This window comes from Carlito syrichta, unplaced genomic scaffold, assembly GCF_000164805.1.
Source record: "Carlito syrichta isolate Samal-C Ts95f unplaced genomic scaffold, Tarsius_syrichta-2.0.1 Scaffold305267, whole genome shotgun sequence".
In the NCBI taxonomy this organism is placed as follows: Eukaryota; Metazoa; Chordata; class Mammalia; order Primates; family Tarsiidae; genus Carlito; species Carlito syrichta.
In genome coordinates, this window is record NW_007249363.1 from 551,919 (window position 1) to 574,376 (window position 22,458).

Below are 22,458 nucleotides of genomic sequence, written 5' to 3' on the forward strand. Positions count from 1 at the left end.
AAAAAAAAAAAGTGGACTGGATAAAGAAAATGTGGTACATACACATGATGGAATATTATGCAGCCACAAAGAAAAACAAAATCATGAACTTCACAGGGACTTGGATGGATTTAGAATCCATAATACTCACTGTTCTATCATAGAAACAAAGATCTGAATACTGCATACTTACTCATAAATGGACCCTGAACATTTATCATACTACAGGAAAGTGATTGGCAGTAATAGACATTGCCAGGGGAGGATGGGAGCAGACATATAACATCCATAAAGTACCCAATCTCTAAACAGGTACAGTGGGAACCACAGGGATGCCCAAACTTTACCTGTACGATGCCCACGTATGTACCTAACCCTGAATTATACCCCAAATCTTTAAAATAGATAAAAAAGAAAGAAAGAAAATCTGTCTAAAATTTTGTACTACCTTTTTCTTCTGGCCAGTTATGAACCTATAATGTGTGCTTGTGTCATGATTTCTTTCTGTTGAGGGTAGTCATTTTGAAGAAACAAAGAAAATCCATTCTTTTATTTGCTAACCTATTCTTTATACATATTTACTTGATGCTTTCTATATGCAAGTCATTCTTTATTATACTCGTAGAATGGCAAAAGGCATGTATAAATAAGCTATGAATATACATTAATTTGTATAATGCATATTATTAGGCACCTATTTGGGGCTAGAGAATATGTTGTTTAGCATTGTGGATACAAAATTGAATAAGATAGTTTCTTCGCTCAAAGAGTTGGGAACAATAGACATGAAAACAGATATTTTAATACCATGTGACATATTTGGTGACAGAATTAAGGAAAAAAATATAGAAGCAGAATTTGATGGGAGATGATGCTGACAAGGTAAGACAAAGCTTTTATGGTATATTAAGAGAGCTACCCTTAGAGGAAGATGGTAAATCACACCTATGGTTAAGAAGAACCCTAGGCATAGGTTTTGTGAATTCAAATTCCCTTTCCACTTAACTTAGTGACCATGAATGTTTGACCTCTCTAAACACTGGTTGATGACAATTCACCTACCCGGTGCACAGTTTTGGGCAAAGATAAAATTTATGAGGATTTTAAGTAGGGACATGATGTAGCCAAACTGCTTTAGACTGAACATCCTAAAAATTGTGAGAATCGTTTTGAAGAACATGAAGTAAATCAATTGGTGTTGGCTAGTAGGAACCAATGCTTGTGGAAGAGCCTTAGGCAGTGCTGGAGATTATGAATAATACATAGGCTCTAGCTATAGCATAAGTGGGTGCACCCTGGGAGAGTGTATGGCGTGTATAGATTAGTTGGATGAAGATGGAATTGAATAGATCATAAAAAAATTAAGAGGTATTATCAAAGGGAGAAGAGTCTAGAAGGATATAAAATCGGAATGGCCAGAGGATGTGCTTGGTAATAGGCAGATCCACAACCTGAAAATGGGTGACCAAAAGAGGAATGAGTAAGGACTAGGCTTCAGCAGGGGATTTCTGTGGGATAACTCATAATACATTGAACAGTTATGGATGATGCTAAAGTAAAAATTACTTTCAGTGTCATGAATTTCCAGAAAATAATGAACTTCAGCATCTTTTAATCGCAGTAAAATTAAATAACATCTTGATTAATGTGAGACCTGGTCATGGTATCAGAGAGAAATATAATCAACAAATTTTTGCCTTCTTTTAAAGGATTTTGCAGAAAAGGAGAAGTCCACAGCAAAGGCCCTGGAAGACGTAAAGGCAAACTTTTACTGTGAATTATGTGACAAGCAGTATCACAAACATCAGGAATTTGACAATCATATTAATTCCTATGATCATGCTCATAAGCAGGTAAGCCACAGTGGGAAATAAATCTTTCATGTTTCTGTATTTATACCTTCAAGACAGAACTTTATGAATTTGACCTTGTTTATTATCATCTAAGACTCTGAGATAATATCATTTTATGTCTTTTTTTTCCTGGAAGGATTGTGTTTTCTGTTTAAGTGTTAGTTGGAGTCATTTTTTTCCTAGAAGTACCATAAAACTGGAGGTGAACTTAGAAATGATCATAGAGTAGCTCTCTTATTTATTTTAGTATTACATACAGTTAACCCTTGAACAGTAATTGATCTTTCATTTATACCACTACTATTCACCTCCACCCTCTATATTATCAGTGTCAAACCCTTGTGCAATAAAAAAATCCACATATAACTTTTTACTCCCCACAAATGTACCTACTTGTAGCCTACTGATGAACAGAAAGAAATCTTACTGACAATATAAACAGTCCATCAGCTCATATTTTGTATGTCATATGTGTTATATGCTGCTTTCTTACACTTAAGTAAGCTAGAGAAAAAAAAAAGGTTACTGAGAAAATCACAAGGAAGAGGAAATATATTTACTATTCATTAAGTGGATGTGGATCATTATAAAAGTCCTCACTCATTATTTTAATGATGAGTATGCTAGGGAGGAGGAGGAATAGGAGTTGGTCTTGCTGTCTCAGTGTCTCAGTGGTGGCAGAGGTAGAAGAAAATCCCCATTAAGTGGACTCATGCAATTTCAACCTATGTTGTTCAAGAGTCAACTATATATGGGGAAGTAAGAACCTAGTAACATTAATGTCATATTTAAAATCACCTAACCAGTTAATGACATTAATGGTAGACTTACAACCCTTGTCTAGAACTATAGTAGATTATATTACGGAATCTACTATAATCTATGCCTTTCAAGGATTCTGAGGTATAGCAAATACTTGGTATTTGGAAAGCAATTCTCAATGAAAGTTTACATTTTCCTAAGCATACTTTTCTGAGAGAGTCAAAATTGATATTTTGAATTATTGTGAACAATAAGAATTACTGCAAACAAAAAATTCAAAAATGCAAAGTCTAGGGGTAATGTCAGGTGAAAACATTGCAGTTTATTTTCTCAAATGGTTATACCTAGTGACTAATATTCTCTACTTCCATCTGTCTGTGAAAGGAAAGTTGTTCGCATTCTATCAAATTTTATACTTGCTAGTTGAGGCATTGAGATTTTAGCAATTTAGGAATTAAGACTGTTAATTTTTAATGAGAAAGAAATCCTCATGGCTAGATGATTATTGCCATAAGTTGTGAGAAGGTACACATTCCTGATGCCCTTATGCCAAATGGACCTGACATATTGGAATACATAGGTAAGTCTTGTACACACTATACAGTCTTTAAAGTATTTATTCAGGGTGAACAAAAATGAACATTTTGTCAGACATCACTAATATGTTATTAAGCACATACTAAATACATGTCCTTCGGAAATGCACAGCTGATAAAGATACATTTTCTGTCCTTAAAGATAAGACGTGTATATAGTTGGTTGCATTTCTCTGACAAACAAGATAATGGGATATATTTTTTTAGGACTGTGATTTGCAAATCCTGGTGTGCATAATACTCCCATCAAAACTTGTTATTAACTCAGATTCCCAGAATCTCCCTCAGATATTCTAATTCAACAATTCTGATATAAGGTCTAGAAACCATATTTTAAGATAATTTTTTAAATGGAAATTTTGGAGCATATATAACAGTAATTAATCTTTCATTTATACCGCTACCATTCACCCCCAGCTTCTATATTATCAGTGAGGACATTCTACATCTGGTTGCAAATATTCTGTACTTCAATGTGTTCACCACTGCTACTTATTTTGAAGCAAATTCTGGTAATCACATCATTTTATCTAAAATATTTCAAGGTGTATAGTTATACTTTACTTGATACTTTAATCATTATCATACCTAAAAGTTATTAAATATCAATTAGTGATCTTGTTTCCTTAGTTTCTCTTAAATAATTTGTAAATTTGAGTTTCTTGAAATCAGGATCCGCAAATATCCACTTTTTTGGTTGATGGGTCTTTAAGTTCCTTTTGGTATATGTTAATTACAATTTTTTTTTTTTTTGAGTTGGAGTCTCACTCTGTCACCCAGACTGGAGTGCAGGGGCCGCTCCCGGCCACCGCAGCCTCGACCTGCTGGGCTCCGGCGATCCTTCTGCCTCAGCCTTCCAAGTAGCTGGAACTACAGGCGCGCGCTACCACACCTGGCTAATTTTTGATTTATTGTAGAGATGAGGTCTCGCCAAGTTGCCCAGGCAGGTCTCGAACCTGTGGGCTCAGACAATCCACTCACCTCAGCCTCCCAAAGACGCGGGATTACAGGCTGAGCCACCAAGCCCGGCTGTTAATTACAATTTATAAGTTTGCCAACTCTTTGAAAATTTTATATATTAAAGTCTCTTTCCTATTTTTAAGATTTTGCAGAATTCTACTCAGTGTTTTCTTTCCACATTTGATTTGATTTTTTTGTATTTCCACTGAACTCGTTGTTATATAGAGAGATTTGTCAAATTCAAATTTATATTTTTTTCTTGGCAAGAATATATTAGAGGGTATATTGTGTCTTTCCATAGAAAGGCATATAATGTCTGGCTGTTTCTCTTTTTATAATCTTAAGTTTGGTAAATGAGCTCAAATATCATCAGATTGATCTATCCATCATTAAGTACCACATAGCCCTTGATGATTGTTTCTTTAAACTCATTAATTCATTAATAGTTGTACATTTATTAGGTAGAATATGTCTATAAAGAAAAACTTCTTATAAACATTGTCCCCTGGGGGATTTTATGCAGGTGGTCTTTAGGCTGCATACTAGGAAATTTTTTTCCGGGGATTTAAAGAAATAAAAGAACGGGAAAGATCATGGAATTTGATCTAAAGCATTTGATTTGTGCTTTACACATGCACAGATAGATGTTTAAATAAATATTCAAGATGACATGATATTATTGACAATGGAAACATAACAAGCTAACATGAGGACATTGAAGAACATGAGATATCTTTTGAGAGCTGTAGAAAACATTGAACTTCCAGGGGTAAATTCTCCACACAAAGTCTGCACACCACAACATTCATTGTACTCTGGAATCCTGCCTAATCAATTTCCTTTTTCATTATTTCCTTCAATCTTATTTCCATTGCATTGTCAACATGTTGAGAAAGCAACCTTTCTTCAATTCTTCTATATAACCTATATGCCTACTTCTGTTTATTTGTTTGTTTTTTAGGAATTACTCTCATTCTAACGTGTCTGGGCTCTCTCACTTATCAAACAATGATTGAGTTTCTACTGTGTGCTAGTATGATAATTGTTAAATACAAAATGAACAAATTTGGTCCCTACTTCAAGAGCTAATGATCTAATTAAGAAGACAAACAAGTCAGTAGGCCTCATAGAAATTTTATACTTAAGACGCTTAAAAGAGAGCACACAAAACTGATTTCAGAAAGAAGAGATGACAAGTGAACTGGAATTACTAAAGAATGACTAGAAGTTAACCATGTAGTCAAAAATAGTAGGCCTTATATGGTAGAAAACCTATTATCAAGGCCTCAGTGTAATTACAAAGCATAATCTTTGAAGGAGCTATAAACGATTCACTATGGTCTCCAAAGCCACCATCACTCTTCTGGAGATCTCTTAGAAATCTTTGAAACCTATAAGAAAGAAATTGGCAGTTTAGGGAAACTGCCAGGGGAGGGAGGGGCACACCTAATCAACAAGGGTACCTTCATAATGAACATTTTATACCTAATGCTGAATTGTACCCCACATCTTTTAAAAAAAAAAGAAAGAAATCTTTGAAACCATGTTCCATTGCCCTCATTCTCTTTTTGCAGTATATCTTGCTCTCATTATTTATTTTGCATTCTCATTTCTAGCATTCATAATTTTCTCATTTCTGAGTCATTGCTAGTGTCTTCTAACTGAACTCCCTATCTCTAGTATTTTCCCTCTCCACATCAACCTATCCATTAATTGACAGGTAACTCTTCCCAAACCACTACATTTATCCTATCACTTCCCTCTGAGTAAATCTTTGATGGTTGATGACTGACTTTTAAAAAGTCTTAACTACTTAGCCTGCCATTTGAAACCTCCACAATCTGGCTTTTGCCTCTATTTTCAGATTTATCTCCTACAACTGCAGAATTCCCCTACAATATCTCAAAAGCTGTCTTATGCTTTCCCACATGCTCATCTTGGCTCATAACTTTCCCTCTGCCTGGGATGCTCTCTTATCTTGTGTCTGTATTTCAACACATCCTTCTGCATAATTAATGCATAAATTGACAACATATATGTAACTATTAAAAACACTGAAGTTTCATGGTAAACTAATTTAACACAGCAATTTTCAAGTACCTTTTGGTCAATATCTATTAATAACTATGATAATTTTTGAACATGCTGCCCACTTTAGGGGAATGCTGAAACAATTAAGTAGACCTTGGTAGACTTGCTTTCTTGGATGATGCTGAAATATTTCTATTTAAAGATTTATTTTAGCCCAAATATTTTGTAAATTACCTCAATTTTAGATGAAGCTAAATGAAAAATATCCCTTTTAAATAAAACTGAATTTTTGTATAGAATAAGAAGCTATTCACAAACAAAAAACATGCAAAAGAATTTGTAACAATTTCAAAGCTAAATATATCTGTTTTGTTCTTGCTTCATTATGAGCTCCTCTTGATTGTGACGACTATAATGATGGTAGCGGGGATTTGGCTGAGAGTTTATTTTGGTCTGAGTAACATAAACAGTTGCCATAGTTTTATTTTTCATGTGGATTCAGATGAAATATTGGTCTCTTATGTTGAACTTCCAAAAATATGCTCTTCTTGGTATACTTAGAAGTAAATCCAAATTCCCATGGAATTCATTATATTGCTCATTAATAGAACAGCTTAGAACTAGAAGCAAAGTAATCTTTCAATTATTCTCCCTGCTTTTCCTTTCTTCATTTATAATTACTCAGGATTATTCAGTGTAATAAGTGATTTCTGAAGTTTTTGTATTGTCCTATATCTAAATAGCAGCATCATATTTTTAATTTATTTTATTGCAAATATTTTATTAATCATAGTTTTGTTGTGATTCTAGAAAAGTAAGTCAATGCATGCATAACACTAAAAAATAAAATAACATAGTCTGTGATTTAGTGAAATCTATTGGACATTTAATAATACTTTTCTATAATTTGATAAAAAATTAAGATATTTTTCTTAGGTATTATTTCTAGAGAAAGATAGCTTATCAGTTACAAAGCTAATTTTTTTCCTTCAATGAGGAAAAATAATAAATTTCTAGCTTTAAAAACCCCCTATTCTATATGTAGCTCACATTTTTGAAAATAATTATCTTAGCTGTTGCCTTGAACTTCTTATAATTCTGTGAAAATGTTGAGCATTATTACTAAAGCACTTTGAATAGGCATGCAAATTACAATCACTTGGACAAAGATAGTACTGTAACTATTAATATAGATAACATGTCAATAACAATTAATTCCTTGTGAGACTACCTACAAGTCATAATCTCTTTCTCAAGACTGCTGGCTGCAAATGCATTGCTGGAAGCAATAATATATATCCTAACATGCAGCAGAAGTCTCCTGCCCCAGAGACGTTCTGACTTATCTCAATTCAGGAAAAACAAATGAGTCAGATCCCTGTACAATTAACCCACAAAAATATCTTCAATAATAAAAAACAAATCCACTTTCAAATCCTCCACATGTGACACGTAATCCTCCTAATCTCCTTTTGCTGCACAATAGGATTTACTTCCATGCAGAAGGAGTAGTTCACTTGTCAAACCTAGATTTGAACTCCAACTGATCCATTCTTAAAATATTGTTTTAAAATATTTACTCCATAAAATATTTACTCCATCTATACCAGTTCTGGAATACACATCAAAACAGAATTATCTTTGTCATCTTGACTCCAAATGAAAGAGACCCCTCCCAGATTGCTAAATGTACTCTAATTACCTCTTGCTTTGTTTCTGAGGTCTGATTTATATTTTTCCCAAAGACTGCTCAAATGATAAAAATCATGTTTAAGTTACTAATCCTCAAAATGTGGTAACAAAATGTAAAAGTTTAGATGAATTGTGGGGTCAACAATATTGGCTAAATAAAGACTTGAGTGCCTGAAATGAAAACTCCCAGAAACCATACAGCAATATTATTTTTTGCTGTGTTTTGCATTTTGTAAACCCAGATTTTTGGTAGACTGTATGTGTGTATTTTTTTTTTTTTCCTGGAATCACTCACTGGTGGTGCAATCTCTCCTGGCAGAGAAGTGCAAGACAAAAGAAACAAAGCTGATCTTAGCTTCCTCCTCATATTAAACTCTTCCAAAATTCTACCCTCACCTTAGCTAAGACGCTTTTTTATCTCCAGGTTGTTTCCCAACCAAAAAAAAATTGGAAAACATTTACAAATCACAATAACATACATTCAGAGTATTTATTTAATACACTGTATGTACTGATGGGATACAGTGTTAAGTGAAAATAGATGGAAGCAAAATAATACATATAACAACAACATTTTATGTTTAGTGACCATATGAAAGTTTATGATTTGATAGTAAATATTTAGAAACTTTTTCAAAAAGTGTTAGCCAAGCTATTATTAAATACTATTATGTATTGTTCTATACTTCTGTATTACTTAATTTTTAATGTAAACCTAGTATCCAAGCATAACTTTTAAGAATTAAATTTCATATAAAAACAGACTCAAAACATAATTTTAATGCTTACATATTACTCCATTTTATGTGCACCATAAATTTAGTCACTCTCTTTTTATTGTATATTCAGATTGTGTCCAGCATTTTTCTATTTTAAATATTTTTATGCATAAACATTTGCAATTTATCTGGGTTTTTTTTAGGATACATGCCAAATGGCATTGTTGATAGGAAAAATTTACATTTTAAGACTTTTAAGAAATAACCAGTGTTGAAGAACCTTGTGATCTGGTTGTTTAATCTTTTAGCTTGAATTCAACTATGGTGGGAGATTTGTAAACAATACAAATCTGGGCTTCTAATATTTTGTTTGATTTTTCCAGAGAGTTGCTATACCATCACAAAAATGCTTATCTTTCTGTAAAAAAAAACAAAAAAGAAAAAATTCACTTCTTAATCTTTTTACCTTCCCACCCCACTCCCACTGACATTAGCCTAAAAAAAGAAAGGACATTGTTGGTTCTGTTAGCCACTGTATCTCTAGAACTTAGAGCAGTGTCTGGCACATTATAACAATTCAAAAAATATTTTTTAAATGAATGAGTAGTTTAATAAATTAATATTAAGTTTAGGCCATTTCACTCTGTCCTACATCATTATATTCATCCATCAATGATTAATCATTTCTTAAATGGATACAGTAAATTCTACAGTGAACAACATGAGGTCCCTAATCTCAAGTTATTTATAATAATTAAATAAAAACTGTCATGAAAAACACACTTTATAATTTTTAAAAATGTTTGAAACCATACTAATGCTGATGTGTGCTATACTTGAAATGTTAAATTTTACCCTGTAGAAAATTGCTAGTCTTCAAGGTCTTTTAAGCAAGCAAATGATATGATCAGATTTGTGATTTAGAAAAATAATTCCAAAGTTTAAGAATTGGTACACAAGGAGAAGAGCTTGGCTCTGTGACCACACGATATGTAAGAGCTGAGGAAAAACAATAGGGATCTTTATAGCAGTTACAATGAAGGGAATAGAGATTGGGGTAGACTCTAAATATTGCCAATAGTTTACCAACTATGAATACATGGTCGACATTACTAGTAATCAACTATATACAAATGTGAGGATATTTTAAAAAATGAAGTTGTCATTTATGAAAAATAATACCACTCAGGTTTGACAAGATGTGGGAAAACACTGCTTATGAGGGCATAAATTGTTTAAATTTTTAAATGCTCCACTTTTGGTTATTTCTTAAAAGTCTTAAAATGTAAATTTTTCCTATCAACAATACCATCTGGCATGTATCCTTAAAAAAACCCAGATAAATTGCAAATGTTTATGCATAAAAATATTTAAAATAGAAAAATGCTGGACACAATCTGAATATAAAATAAAAAGAGTGGCTAAATTTATGGTGCACGTAAAATGGAGTAATATGTAAGCATTAAAATTATGTTTTGAGTCTATTTTTATATGAAATTTAATTCTTAAAAGTTATGCTTGGATACTAGGTTTACATTAAAAATTAAGGAATACAGAAGTATAGAACAATACATAATAGTATTTAATAATAGCTTGGCTAACACTTTTTGAAAAAGTTTCTAAATATTTACTATCAAATCATAAACTTTCATATGGTCTCATAAACATAAAATGTTGTTATGTTATATGTATTATTTTGCTTCCATCTATTTTCACTTAACACTGTATCCCATCAGTACATACAGCATATTAAATAAATACTCTGAATGTTTGTTATTGTGATTTGTAAATTTTTTCCAATTGAGTTTCATAAGGCTCTATGATTACTTTATGATTATATTGTCTTTCTTCTATAACTATCTTTTTTCCTGGAGTTAGAAATTGCTTAACTCTTATGTTTGCTAAATTTTGTGTCCTTGTTTATTGCACATTCATCTCTAAATGTCTACCATATACAAAAATAAAGTCTCATTACAAAACATCAGATAAATTAGATAGTAGGTCAACTTTTCTTCTCTTCTCCTTGGAGAGATATCTGGTGCAGTTCTGTTTTTATCTCTGATCTGGACAAGTTGCTCATCCTTCCAACTGCACAGCTATTGTCCTGGGACTTAAATTTACCATTATTTTGTGAATTCTTTTGTTTCTGTTCTAGATTATATTCCAATTTTCCTTGGTCTCGTGACTTCCTTTATCTTCTTTTATTCCCTCCTTTTTGTGAAACCTATCTTCTAGAAGCTTTCTAAGAAAGGATACATGCAAAAGAAAATTTTGGAGACCTTGTTTATTGGTAAATGTGTTTATTATACCCTTATTATTGGTTGATTTTACAGCTGAACTGTAGTTTTTAGTGTTGCTGTTGAAAAGTTATATACTATCTTGAATGTTAATCTTTTCTTTCTGGAAACTTTTAAATGTATAATTTCTCCCTACAACAAATATTGGTCTAGTGCTTACTGTATGCCAGGTCCTGTTCAAATGCTGAAAGTACAGTAAGGAGTAAACCAGACAAACATCTCCATCTTCATGGAGCTGCCATCATAGTGAGTGTGGAAAAAAGAAAAGAAAGTAAACATATCAGATAGTAGCAATCTATAGGCTAGCAAATGGTTCTACTTGTTATGGAGAAAAATAAAGGAGTGAAGTGTATAGGAAGTGTCTTGAGGTGAATATAATTTTAAAAAAGGGGTTTAGTAAATACTTTCATTAAAGAGCAATTAAGAACAAAGGTCTAAAAGACAAGAGGAAAAAAATCTATACAGATATCTTTCTGAGGAAGAATGCTCTAGGAATTTCAAGCACAATGTTTGGAAAACAGGACCATGTACAATGTTCCAAATACCCCTGATACATTAAAATTCTACAATTACTTGTCTTTGTTTTATCTTTTTGTTTATTTTATTTTATTTTTAAAATGTGGGGTACCAATGAGAGTTAGGTACATACATGGTCATCACACAGGTAAAGTGTGGGTACCCTTATTGATGTTATGTGTGCCTCCCTCCCCTGACAGTGTTCCACTATGGCCAATCCCTTTCTTATGGTATGATAAATGTTCAAGGTCCACTTATAAGTGAGTACATGCGGTACTCTCATCTTTGTTTCTATGATAAATCGTTGAGTATTATAGACTCTAATTTCATCCAGGTTGCTGCAAAGTTCATAATTTTGTTTTTCTTTGTGGCTACATAGTATTCCATCATGTAAATGTACATTTTCTTTATCCAGTCCACTTTTGATGGGCAGCACAATTCGTTCCGTGTTTTTGCTATTGTGAATGATGCTGCAATAAACATGCATGTGCAGCTGTCTTTATTAGAGAGTGATTTGAGTTCCTCTGGGCATATTCCCAGAAGAGGGATTGCTGGGTCGTATGGAATGTTGATTTTCAGATTTTTTAGAAATCACCAAACTGTTTTCCACAGAGGTTGTACTAGTTTACATTCCCACCAACAATATAAAAATGTTCCCTTTGCCCCACATCCTCTCCAGTATCTGTTTTTTTATTGTTGTTGTTGTTGTTGTTTTGTTTATTTTTGAGTTATTGATGGTTGGCTATCCTGACTGGAGTTAAGTGGTATCTCAGTATGGTTTTAATTTTCATTTCGATTATTTGTCTTTGTATGGCTTTTCAGTTACTGTACAAGTCATTCCATGAGACCTTCCACTGAGGAAAACAATATTATTTGTTTTGGAAAATGGCATTTAATATTACTTATTTGATAATATCTTATTCTTCTATTTCTATAAATCTCCATTCTTTTTCCAAATCCTCTTATTTGGATATTGGACTCCTAGAAGTAATCTCTTACATTTCTTATTCTCTTTATTATTTTCAATGTCTTGGTCTTTTATTTCAACATTCTGAGAGGTTTTTTTTTTTAGAATTTTGTCTTCCAGTTTTTCTATTGAACATTTTTTTTTCAAAATGTGTGTATGTATATGGAGAGAGAGAGAGAGAGACAGAGTGAATGTTTTATTTTATCTATGGTTTGCATGGTAAAGACTTTTCTCAAACATCTTGTAGTACTTAACTGTTCATTAGTATTTGTAACTGAGGGATCAAAATTTTGATTAGAAATATTTTTGTATATGAGTTGGGTTTGACAGGTGGCAAGCTTCAATATGGTATGCTAGGATAGTAACTATTTTTTTAATTGGGTGACTTCCAAGTGTAAACTTCTATAAAGCTTTCAAAAGCTATGAAGAGAATGGAGGTTTGAAGTCTTGCCATTAGGCAAAATTTTATTTAATGTTCATATTTTAAATGGCTTTCTAGATTAACCTGAAGTTGTACTTGATGTTTCTGAGACTGTATTCTAATTCAGTTTCTCCAGAAACTGTACCCCTGTCTTCTGCCAGAGTAGGCTAAGGGAGCTAGTGGCCCAACAGCTGTTTTGCATACTTTAGGCAGCCTTCTTATTTCAGGTTTCAGTTTCTACTTTTCTAGTTCTATTTCCCTAGCAGAAATTTGCTAAATCAATGCCTATCCCTCCTTAGCTTAGCTGTCTAGTATAGCTTCCCAGTTACATTTGAATATCTTCTCTCCCAACTCCCTCCCTCCCTCCCTCTTGCCTTTATTTTTCCCTCTCTCCTTCCCTCCTTTCCTTCTTTCCTTCCTTCCTTCCTTCCTTCCTTCCTTCTTTCCTTCCTTCCTTCCTTCCTTCCTTTCTTCTTTCCTTTCCTTCTTCCCTCCCTCCCTCCTCCATTACATCCTTTGCCAATACACTTTTATTCCTTGGTAAAATGGGACCAATGCTGTATTCCTCAGAGAGCTATTGTGATGATTATGTGGTAGAATGCATACAATCCCCTTAGCTAGTGCCTAGTGTATAGTAACTACTCAATAGACTTAACGGGAGACATATTCCACAAGATGCACTTTCCAATAAAAGCACAAGGGTCATGTCTTTAAACATTTTATGAGGAATTCTTTCATTAAATGGTAGACTAAGCTGAAGAACCTCTTTATATCTGAAATTATGAATGAATAAACTTGTAGGCAAATAGAACTTTCCCCTAGACTGGACATAGGCCTAAATTGGACAATAAAGAAAAAGATAATTTTCTGTCAGTGTTGTGTCCATAGAGCCATAACTTCTAGTTTGTCTTTTCCAGTTACTTCCTGAACACAATTTGGCAACTTTCTCTCAATGTATGTCAGATATCAGACACCATGAAAAATTATACAACAGAATCTTGGTTCTTTAACAGGTGCATTTTTTTCCATTTGCATATCCTCAGGTTTACTTTGATTAACCTATTTTGTAGTTTCTCCAATTTCTATTTAGTCTTCTTAATATAATATTTCAGTATGATAGCTTGATTCTGAATAAATATGAACAATGTTTAATTGCATTAAACTGCAATATTTAGCAATAGCTTCCATTATCTCATGTTTCAGGATCTATAGATGGCCATATTATATCTTCTTTATTATGTATTATTGAGTATTCATTGAGTGCCTACACTGAATGAACTTCTTTCTGTGACAATCTAAATTAATTTCTGGTAGTTTAAATCATAAGATTATATCCACTGTAATCAAAGGTCCAAAATATTGCAGAGTTGTGGATCAAATTTGAGCTTACTACCCACACATATTAATGATAAAGGCAAAAAGATAAAAAGGAAAATATTTCAAATGTAAATCAGGTTTAATTAATTATGTATAACCTATTTCCATGCAATTATGTTAATCACATATGGCATTCATTAAGTAATTTACTCTTTTACTCATTTACTTAAAAACATATTTTATTCCATAGAAATAAAAATAAGCACTTCCAGCTTCCAATCCATTATGTAAGGAGCTTGCAAACTGTCACTTCCATCCATATAATGAGGAAAAAAAGAGCAAACTTCCCCCCATGTCAAAGAAAGGGCTGGAGCTGTATATTTTTCTTCTGCCAATGCTAGTTGGATTCTGGCAGAACAGCTTCTCATGAGAATAGGTCTTTTTAATACCAGAATGCACTGCGAATGACTAAATTTCTTCTCTTTCTGCCAGAATCCAAAGGGATTTTTAAAATCTATCTTTACTGTAATAAAGAGGTAGGGCTTCTGGGGATAAGAGTCACTAAGTATGGACAACTGCCAGAGGCTGTCTCCATTTTGAAGTTTTTAACTCTCAAACTTGTTCACACTGTGTATCAAGAAACTCATCACTACAGTTTTTGTTATTCCTCACCAGTACTGGTTCCCATGGAAGTTTCTGCATCTGGGCTTCAGCTCTGGTGAATCACGATTTTCCATATTCACCTATCAGTCTCTTCAGTTTTGAAGAGGACAGTTTGGCCTGTAACCTCAGTTCTCTGATAGATCTATGAAAATTTGATTTCCGAGTTTATTCTTTGCCTCTTTCCCATCTTCAATGTCTTACCATATCACTACTCTTATTATGTCTTAACACTGTTGTGATATCTTACATAAAAGAGGAATACAATTTAAAGAACTGCATGTTTCTGATCTTATTAAAGTATCTAAATGAAAGTGTCTAGAGAAGTTCAAAGACAACCAAAGAACAGAAGAGTGATGTAACAGAGAGATATAAATTCAAATGAAAGGTTGAAGAAAATATTAGAAAAAAAAAAAACTGTAACAGAATACCTCTGATAGGATCATCAATAGACTGGATGCAGCCAAGGAAACAAACAGAGAACTTTTAAGACTGTTATTAGAAACATTCAAAGCTGAAAAGCCTAAGAGAAAAAATAATGAAAAAGAAAGAACAAAAATATCTAAGAATTGTGGGAAAATTACAAATTTTTAACATACATATAATAGGATCACCAGAAGGAAAAGAAATAAAAGAATAAAGAGAAAAAAGAAGGAAGAAAGGATGGAAAGGGAGGAAGAAAAGAAGGAAGGAAGAATTAGAAGAAATAATTAAAATAATCTTGATTCATAATTTCCTACAATATATTATAGACAACAAACTGCAAATTCATGAAGCTGAGAAAACACTAATTAGGATAAATATAAAAAGTTCTACATCAAGGTATATCATACTAAAATGGAAGAAAATCAAGGAAAAAATAAATCTTGAAAGGACTCAGAGGAAGAGGGAATTATCTAGCTATAGAGGAGAAAGTGTAAGAATTGCACTCGCCTTAGAAACCATGCAAGCAAAAAGAGTAGAGTGAAATATCTAAAGTATTGAAAGGGAAAACAGCATACTAATCTAGAATTCTGTATTTAGAAACATTATCCTTCAAAAATGAAAAACAAATTGAGAGAATTTGTCACCAGTAGACGTGTCTTGAAAGAAATATTAAAATATATTTTCCAGAAAGAAAGAAAATGGATCTGCATAAAGAAAGAAAAACCATTTAGAAATAAATAAATAAAAGTAATTTTTATGTTTAATTGATCTAACAGATAAAATTTTGTTCAAAATAATATTAGCAACAATATATTCCATGATTGTAGCATATAAATAAGTGTAATGAATGACCAATGACATAAGAAACAGAAAAAAAAAGGAACTGGGGATACTCTGTCGTATGGTACTTATACTACTCAGGAAGTGGCATAGAGGTTATTTAAAAGAGGACTTAAATGAGTTCTAAGTGTATATTGCAAACTCAAGAGCAATCTTTAAAAGTAAAAAATAAGTATGAGAAAAGAAAATCAGAGAATTATATAAAATGCCTAATTAAAACCAGAGAAAGCATAAAAGGAGTACAAGACAAAAACAAAAAAACAAAAAACAAAAACGAAAAACAAGGATAATGAATAGAAAATAGTTCCAAACATGATCGATGTTAATTTAACAATATCAATAATTACTTTAAACAGTCATGACCTAAATACACCAATTGAAGATAGAGACTGTCATAGCTCATACAAAAGACCTAACTCTATGATGTCTACAAGAAACCTACCTTAAATATAAAGACACAATTGAAGTAAAAGTAAAGTGTTAGAGAAACATATACCATGATCACTAGCTGGAATAATTACATTAGCTTCAGACAAAGCTGACTTCAGAAAAGCAAATGTTTCAGAGATGAGAGGCATTATATAATGATGTAAGGGTCTTATCTCCAAAAAGATATAACAGTCCTTCATGTGTATGTATACACCTTAATAACATAGCATCAAAATAATGTGAGGTAAAGCCTAATAAAAATGTAAGAAAAAATAGATGAGTTCACTATTCTACTTGAAGATAACACTTTTCTATCAGCAAAAGACAGAGAGCAGGTAAAAAGAACCAGTAAGAACATAGCTGAGTTGACCCCAATGCCATCAAACAAATTGATCCACTTGACATCTATAGAATACTTTACCCAACAGCATAAGAATACACATTCTTTGGCTCATATGGAACAGTCACCAAAAAGACCACATACTGGCTCTTAAATTAAAATCATACAAAATATGTTCTCAGAACAAAATAAAATTAAAGAAGAAACCTATAATAGATAGCTGTAAACCTTCAAAAACATTGGAGATTATATAACACACTTCTAAATAACATATGAAACAAAGATGTCTTTAAAATGTTAAAAAATCGGTGGCTCAGCCTGTAATCTTGCGCCTTTGGGAGGCTGAAGGAGTGGATTGTCTGAGCCCACGGGTTCGAGACCCGTCTGGGCAACTTGGCGAGACCTCATCTCTACAATAAATCAAAAATTAGCCGGGCATGGTAGCACGGGCCTGTAGTTCCAACTACTTGGAAGCCTGAGGCGGAAGGATCACCAGAGCCCAGCAGGTCGAGACTGCAGTGGCCGGGAGCGGCCACTGCACTCCAGTCTGGGTGACAGAGTGAGACTCCAACTCAAAAAAAAAAAAAAAGTTAAAAAATATTTCAAACTAAATGAAAATAAAAATATAACATTAAAATGTGTGGTATGTGACAAAATTAGTGTTGACTGTTGTAGTAAAGAAAACATATAAAATCAATAATCTAAGCTTCTACCAACACACACACACACACACACACACACACACACACACATACACCCCTACAAATACAAGAACAAATTAAATTTGAATTAAACAAAAAAATAAATAAAAAGTAAAGCAGAAAATAAAGACATTAAAAACAAGAAATTTTAATAAAGAAAATAAATAAAACTAAAAGATGATTCTTTAAAAAGGTCAGTAACATTGCTAAATTTCTAACCATGTTAGCAAGAGAGAGGGAAAAAGAGACAGAGAGAGAAAGAAAGGAGTTTCTTTCCTACATGGAAGAGTGGACCTAGAACTTTGATATCTAACAGATAGACAAGCTGAATCTAGCAGATAGACACCTGGCAATACAGAGGATGGAGAATTCTAAGCTGCATTCCCTAAAAATGACCCTGACATGAGAGTGATAGAGCTCTGCTGGATATAAAAGGGGTAAAAAAAACAACAACAACAGCTTTTCTTTTCTCCACACTTCATGTGAGTCTCTGCTGTCTCAGCCAAGAGAAAGACAGCTCAGGAACTACCCCACACACAATTTCCACACTGACTGGGCAGAGGGCTACCATAAATAGAGACGGAGGCACCTGCAGGTGGCACATAGAGTCTGGGGAACCCACCTCTCAGGTGCCCTATGCCACAGCAGCTGGCCCCACTATAGAGAGGTTTAGTGGGAAACATTCTACACCGGTGGTCTGTGCCATGAGAGTGCTTTCAGTTTGTCTCTCTCCCCAGCACCAAGCAGGGGCAACCTGACCAATTTGGGTAAATTTCTATGGTGCTAGCAGCCATTGCATCCCTAGGTTAGGGCTGCAAATATGGCTTGTACTCAAGGGGGCTGTCACTGGGGCCATAGCTTCTCCCATAAAGCAGGGCAGGATCTAAGAGGTGGAGTTTTGTTGGGGTGGCTGTTTTGGGGGTTTTTCTTGTTTTTTCTTTGTTTTTGTTTTGTCTTTTGCCTGTCCTCCCTCTTCTGGCCTGCCTGTGGTGGAGGCAGCAGTGTCAAAAAAAGTGGTGATCTTGGGGGGAGGTAGGGGGAGTATCTGGAAATGCTTCTCTGGTGCAGTCTGGTGAGAACAGAGTTTTCCTTTCCTTCCAGGACAAGCTACAGGGGTCCTAGCTGGAGATCCAGAATCATCCTCCTCTCCAGATTGTTTATCAGAAAGATTAAAGGGACCAGGAGCGACCCAGTGGCTCTAATCTGGCTCAGGTGTTCTCACGGGTGTGAGGTATCTTCCTCCAGTCTGGGTGGAGCCATTTCTTTCACCCAGGGGTAGAAGGAAAGCAGTGGGGGGGTTGTTATTTTTTCTCAGTCTGCAGGTGGTCAGGACCACTGCCAGCAGAATTGAGTAGGCAGAGGAAATAATATCAGAACTTCAGGCTCAAACTATTGAAGTAACCCAGTCTGATAAAAACAAGCAGAAAAGGCTAGGAAGAAAGACCAAATACTATGATAGGTTTGGGATTATGTAAAGAGACCAAATTTACAGTTGATTGGCATCCTTGAGAGACAAGGGGAAACTGAAAACACTCTGAAACAAATCTTCCAAGATATTTTCCAAAAAACTTTTCCTATCTTACTTGAAAGGCAAGCATGCAGATGCAAGGGATCCAGATAACTTCTGAGAAGTATTACATGAGAAAACAATCCACTAGGCACATTATAATCTGTCTTATCAAGGTGAGCATGAAAGAAAAATCCCTAAAGGTAGCTAGAAAGAAGGGACAGATCACTGACGAAGGAAAATCCATCAGAAATGCAACTGCCAGACTTTTTAGCAGAAACCCTGCAAGCCAAAGGGACTAGAGTCCCATCTTTAACATTCTTAAATAAGGGTAACTAAAAGCCAAGAAATTCCTATCCCACCAAGCTAAACTTCAATAATGAAGGAGAATTAAAATCCTTCCCAGATATACAATCCCTAAGAAGTTATGTCACCACCAGACCAACTCTTTAGATATTGATTAAGGTAAATCTAAGCACAGAAACGAAAGAATGGTTCTACTCATTGCAAAAACACAATCAAGCACAGACTTTAGAGACCATACAAGCTAACCACAAAATCTAAAAAGCAAGGCATACTTTTAAATAACAATAGGAAAGGAACAATCTCCACATGTCAATTTTTAACTTACATGTGAAAGAATTGACTGTATCACTCAAAAGACATAGAGTGGTAAAATTGATAAACATTCCTTCTGCTGCCTTTAGGAAACCCGTTTCAGGATTTCACTGCAAATGACACCCATAGGCTCTATGTAAAGGGCCAGAGAAAACTATTCCAGGAAAATAGAAAACAAAAAAGAACAAAAGTGGTTATTCTTACATCAGACAAAGCAGACATTAAACCAATAAAAGTCAAGAAGACTCTGAAAGACATTATATAATGATAAAAGGCTCAGTCCATCAGCAAGAAATATACATGTTGAATATATACATGCCCAACATAGGAGCACCAAGATTTATAAAATAATTGCTAATTATACTAAGATAGGACATAGAGAGCCATATAATTATAGTCAGTAACATTAAGACTCCACCAATAGCCTTATAAAGATCATCAATGCAAAAAACTAACAAAAAATTCTGGAAACTTTTTTTTTTTTGAGTTGGAGTCTCACTCTGTTGCCCACACTTGAGTGCAGTGGCATGCTCCCCACCACCGCAGCCTTGATCTGCTGGGCTTGAGCGATCTTCCCACCTCAGCCTTCCAAGTAGTTGGAACTACAGGCGCGCACTACCACACCCAACTAATTTTTGATTTATTGTAGAGATGAGGTCTCGCCAAGTTGCCCAGGTGGATCTTGAACCCCCAGGCTCAGGCAATTCACTCACCTAGGCCTCCCAAGGTGTGGGATTACAGGCTGAGTCACTGAGCCCGGCTAAATTCTGGAAACTTAACTTAACACTCAACCAATTAGAGCTAGTAAACATCTACAGAACACTACTAACAACCACAGAATATATGTTCTTCTCTTCAGCACATGGAACATACTCCAAGATCGACCATATACTTGGACATAAATCAACCATAAACATGTTTCAAAAGGTCAAAATTATACCAAGTATCTTTTCAGGCCCCGGTGGAATAAAAATAAATAATACCCAACAGGAACCCTATAACAAACACAAATACATGGAAATTAAAAAATATGCTTCTGAATGACTTTTGGATTAACACAGAAATCAAGGAAGAAGTAAAAAAATATTCCCAGAAATGAGTGAAAACAAAGACACAACATACCAATAGCTCTGGGAAAACATGAACATGATGCTGAGAGGGAAGATTATAGCATTGCATACATATCAAGAAAACAGAGAGAGCTCAACGAAACAGTTTAATGTCACACCTAAAGGAGATTGAAAGACAAGAGCAATCCAATCCCAGAATTAGTAGAAAAATGGAAATCATCAAAATGAAATTGTGGTGAAATGAAATAGGGACAAAAGAAAATCATACAGAAGATCGATTAGATGTAAAGCTGGTTCTTTGTAAGGATAAATAAGATTGACAGACACCTGGTTAGATTAATGAACAAAAGAAGAGAGGAAAAAACATAATAAATATGAAAAAGCAAATAAATACAAAAGATTTTCAGAGATTATTATGAATATCTGCATGCGAATAAATACAAAAGATTTTCAGGGTTTACTATGAACATCTTATATAATTAAACTATAAAATATAGAAGAAATGGAGGAATTCCTGACATCACATAATCTCCTAAGACTGAAGCAGGAATAAACTGATATCCTAAACAGAACAATAGTAATCCAAGACATCAACTCAGTAATAAGAAAGTTCCCACCAAAAAAGTTCTGCAAAACTTTCATCTTATTTTCTAAAATAACCTACAGACCCTTCCTATAAACGTTATACAACCATTATAGTGGGTGTGTAGTGGTATCTCAGTATGACTTATTTTGATTCCCCAAAATACTAATGATACAGAACATATTTTTTATTTGCTTACTTAGCATTCCTATATATCATTGGTAGTTCCTATGCACATATTGTGCTCTTATTGGAAGACTCAATATCATCAAAATGTCCATCCTCACCAAGGTAATCTACTGATTCATTACAGCATCATTTTTCACAGACTTAGACAATACAGAAATTTATATGAAAGCACGAAAGAATAGCTAAAGAAATTCTCAGTTAAAGGAGCAAAGTTGGAGGCAATACACTTCCAGATTTCAAGTTTTATTTTGAGGCCACAATAACCAAGACTGCATGTTATTGGTACAAAAATAAGCATGCAGACCAATATAGTAAAACAGAGACTCCAGAAATAAAACTACGGACTCTCAACCAACTCATCATCAATGAGTTGACAAAAATAAACATTGGGGAAAGGAAATCATATATAGCAACTGGTACTAGGTACATTGACTAAATACATGCAGAAGAGTTAAACTTGATTCCTATCTATCACCATACCCCCAAAATTAACTCAAAATGTATCAAGGCTTAAATGTAAAACCTCAAACTATAAGAATATTAGAAGAAAACTTAGTAACACACTCCTGGACATAGGAGTAGCAATGAATTCATAACCAAGTCCTCAAAAACAAATGCAAAAAACACATGGGGCTTATCAAGCTAAAAAAAAAAATGCACAGCAAAAGGAAGCCTTAATCACTCTATTAAAAATATACCTGCACATGCATGTTTATCGCAGTGTTGTTCACAATAGCAAGAACCTGGAAACAACCATGCTGCCCGTCAAAAGAAGACTGAATTTAAAAAATGTGGTACATATACACGATGGAATACTATGCAGCCATAAAAAAGAACAAAATCATGAATTTTGCAGCAACCTGGATGGAACTAGAGTCTATAATACTGAGTGACCTCTCACAGAAACAAAGATCCAAGTATCACATGTTCTCACTCATATAATGAACCTTAAACATCCAATGCAATACTATACGAAAATGACTGA

The 22,458-nt window shown here is 33.9% G+C and overlaps 1 protein-coding gene across 1 annotated transcript in view; it reads left to right on the forward strand.

Moving 5' to 3' along the window:
* Positions 1 to 22,458, forward strand: part of ZNF804B (zinc finger protein 804B) — a 614,329-nt gene that overhangs the window by 490,990 nt on the left and 100,881 nt on the right. Inside the window, exon 2 of the mRNA XM_008061461.1 lies at positions 1,689 to 1,832. Coding sequence (XP_008059652.1) covers positions 1,689 to 1,832 — 144 coding nt within the window. The remainder of the gene's footprint in view (positions 1 to 1,688; positions 1,833 to 22,458) is intronic.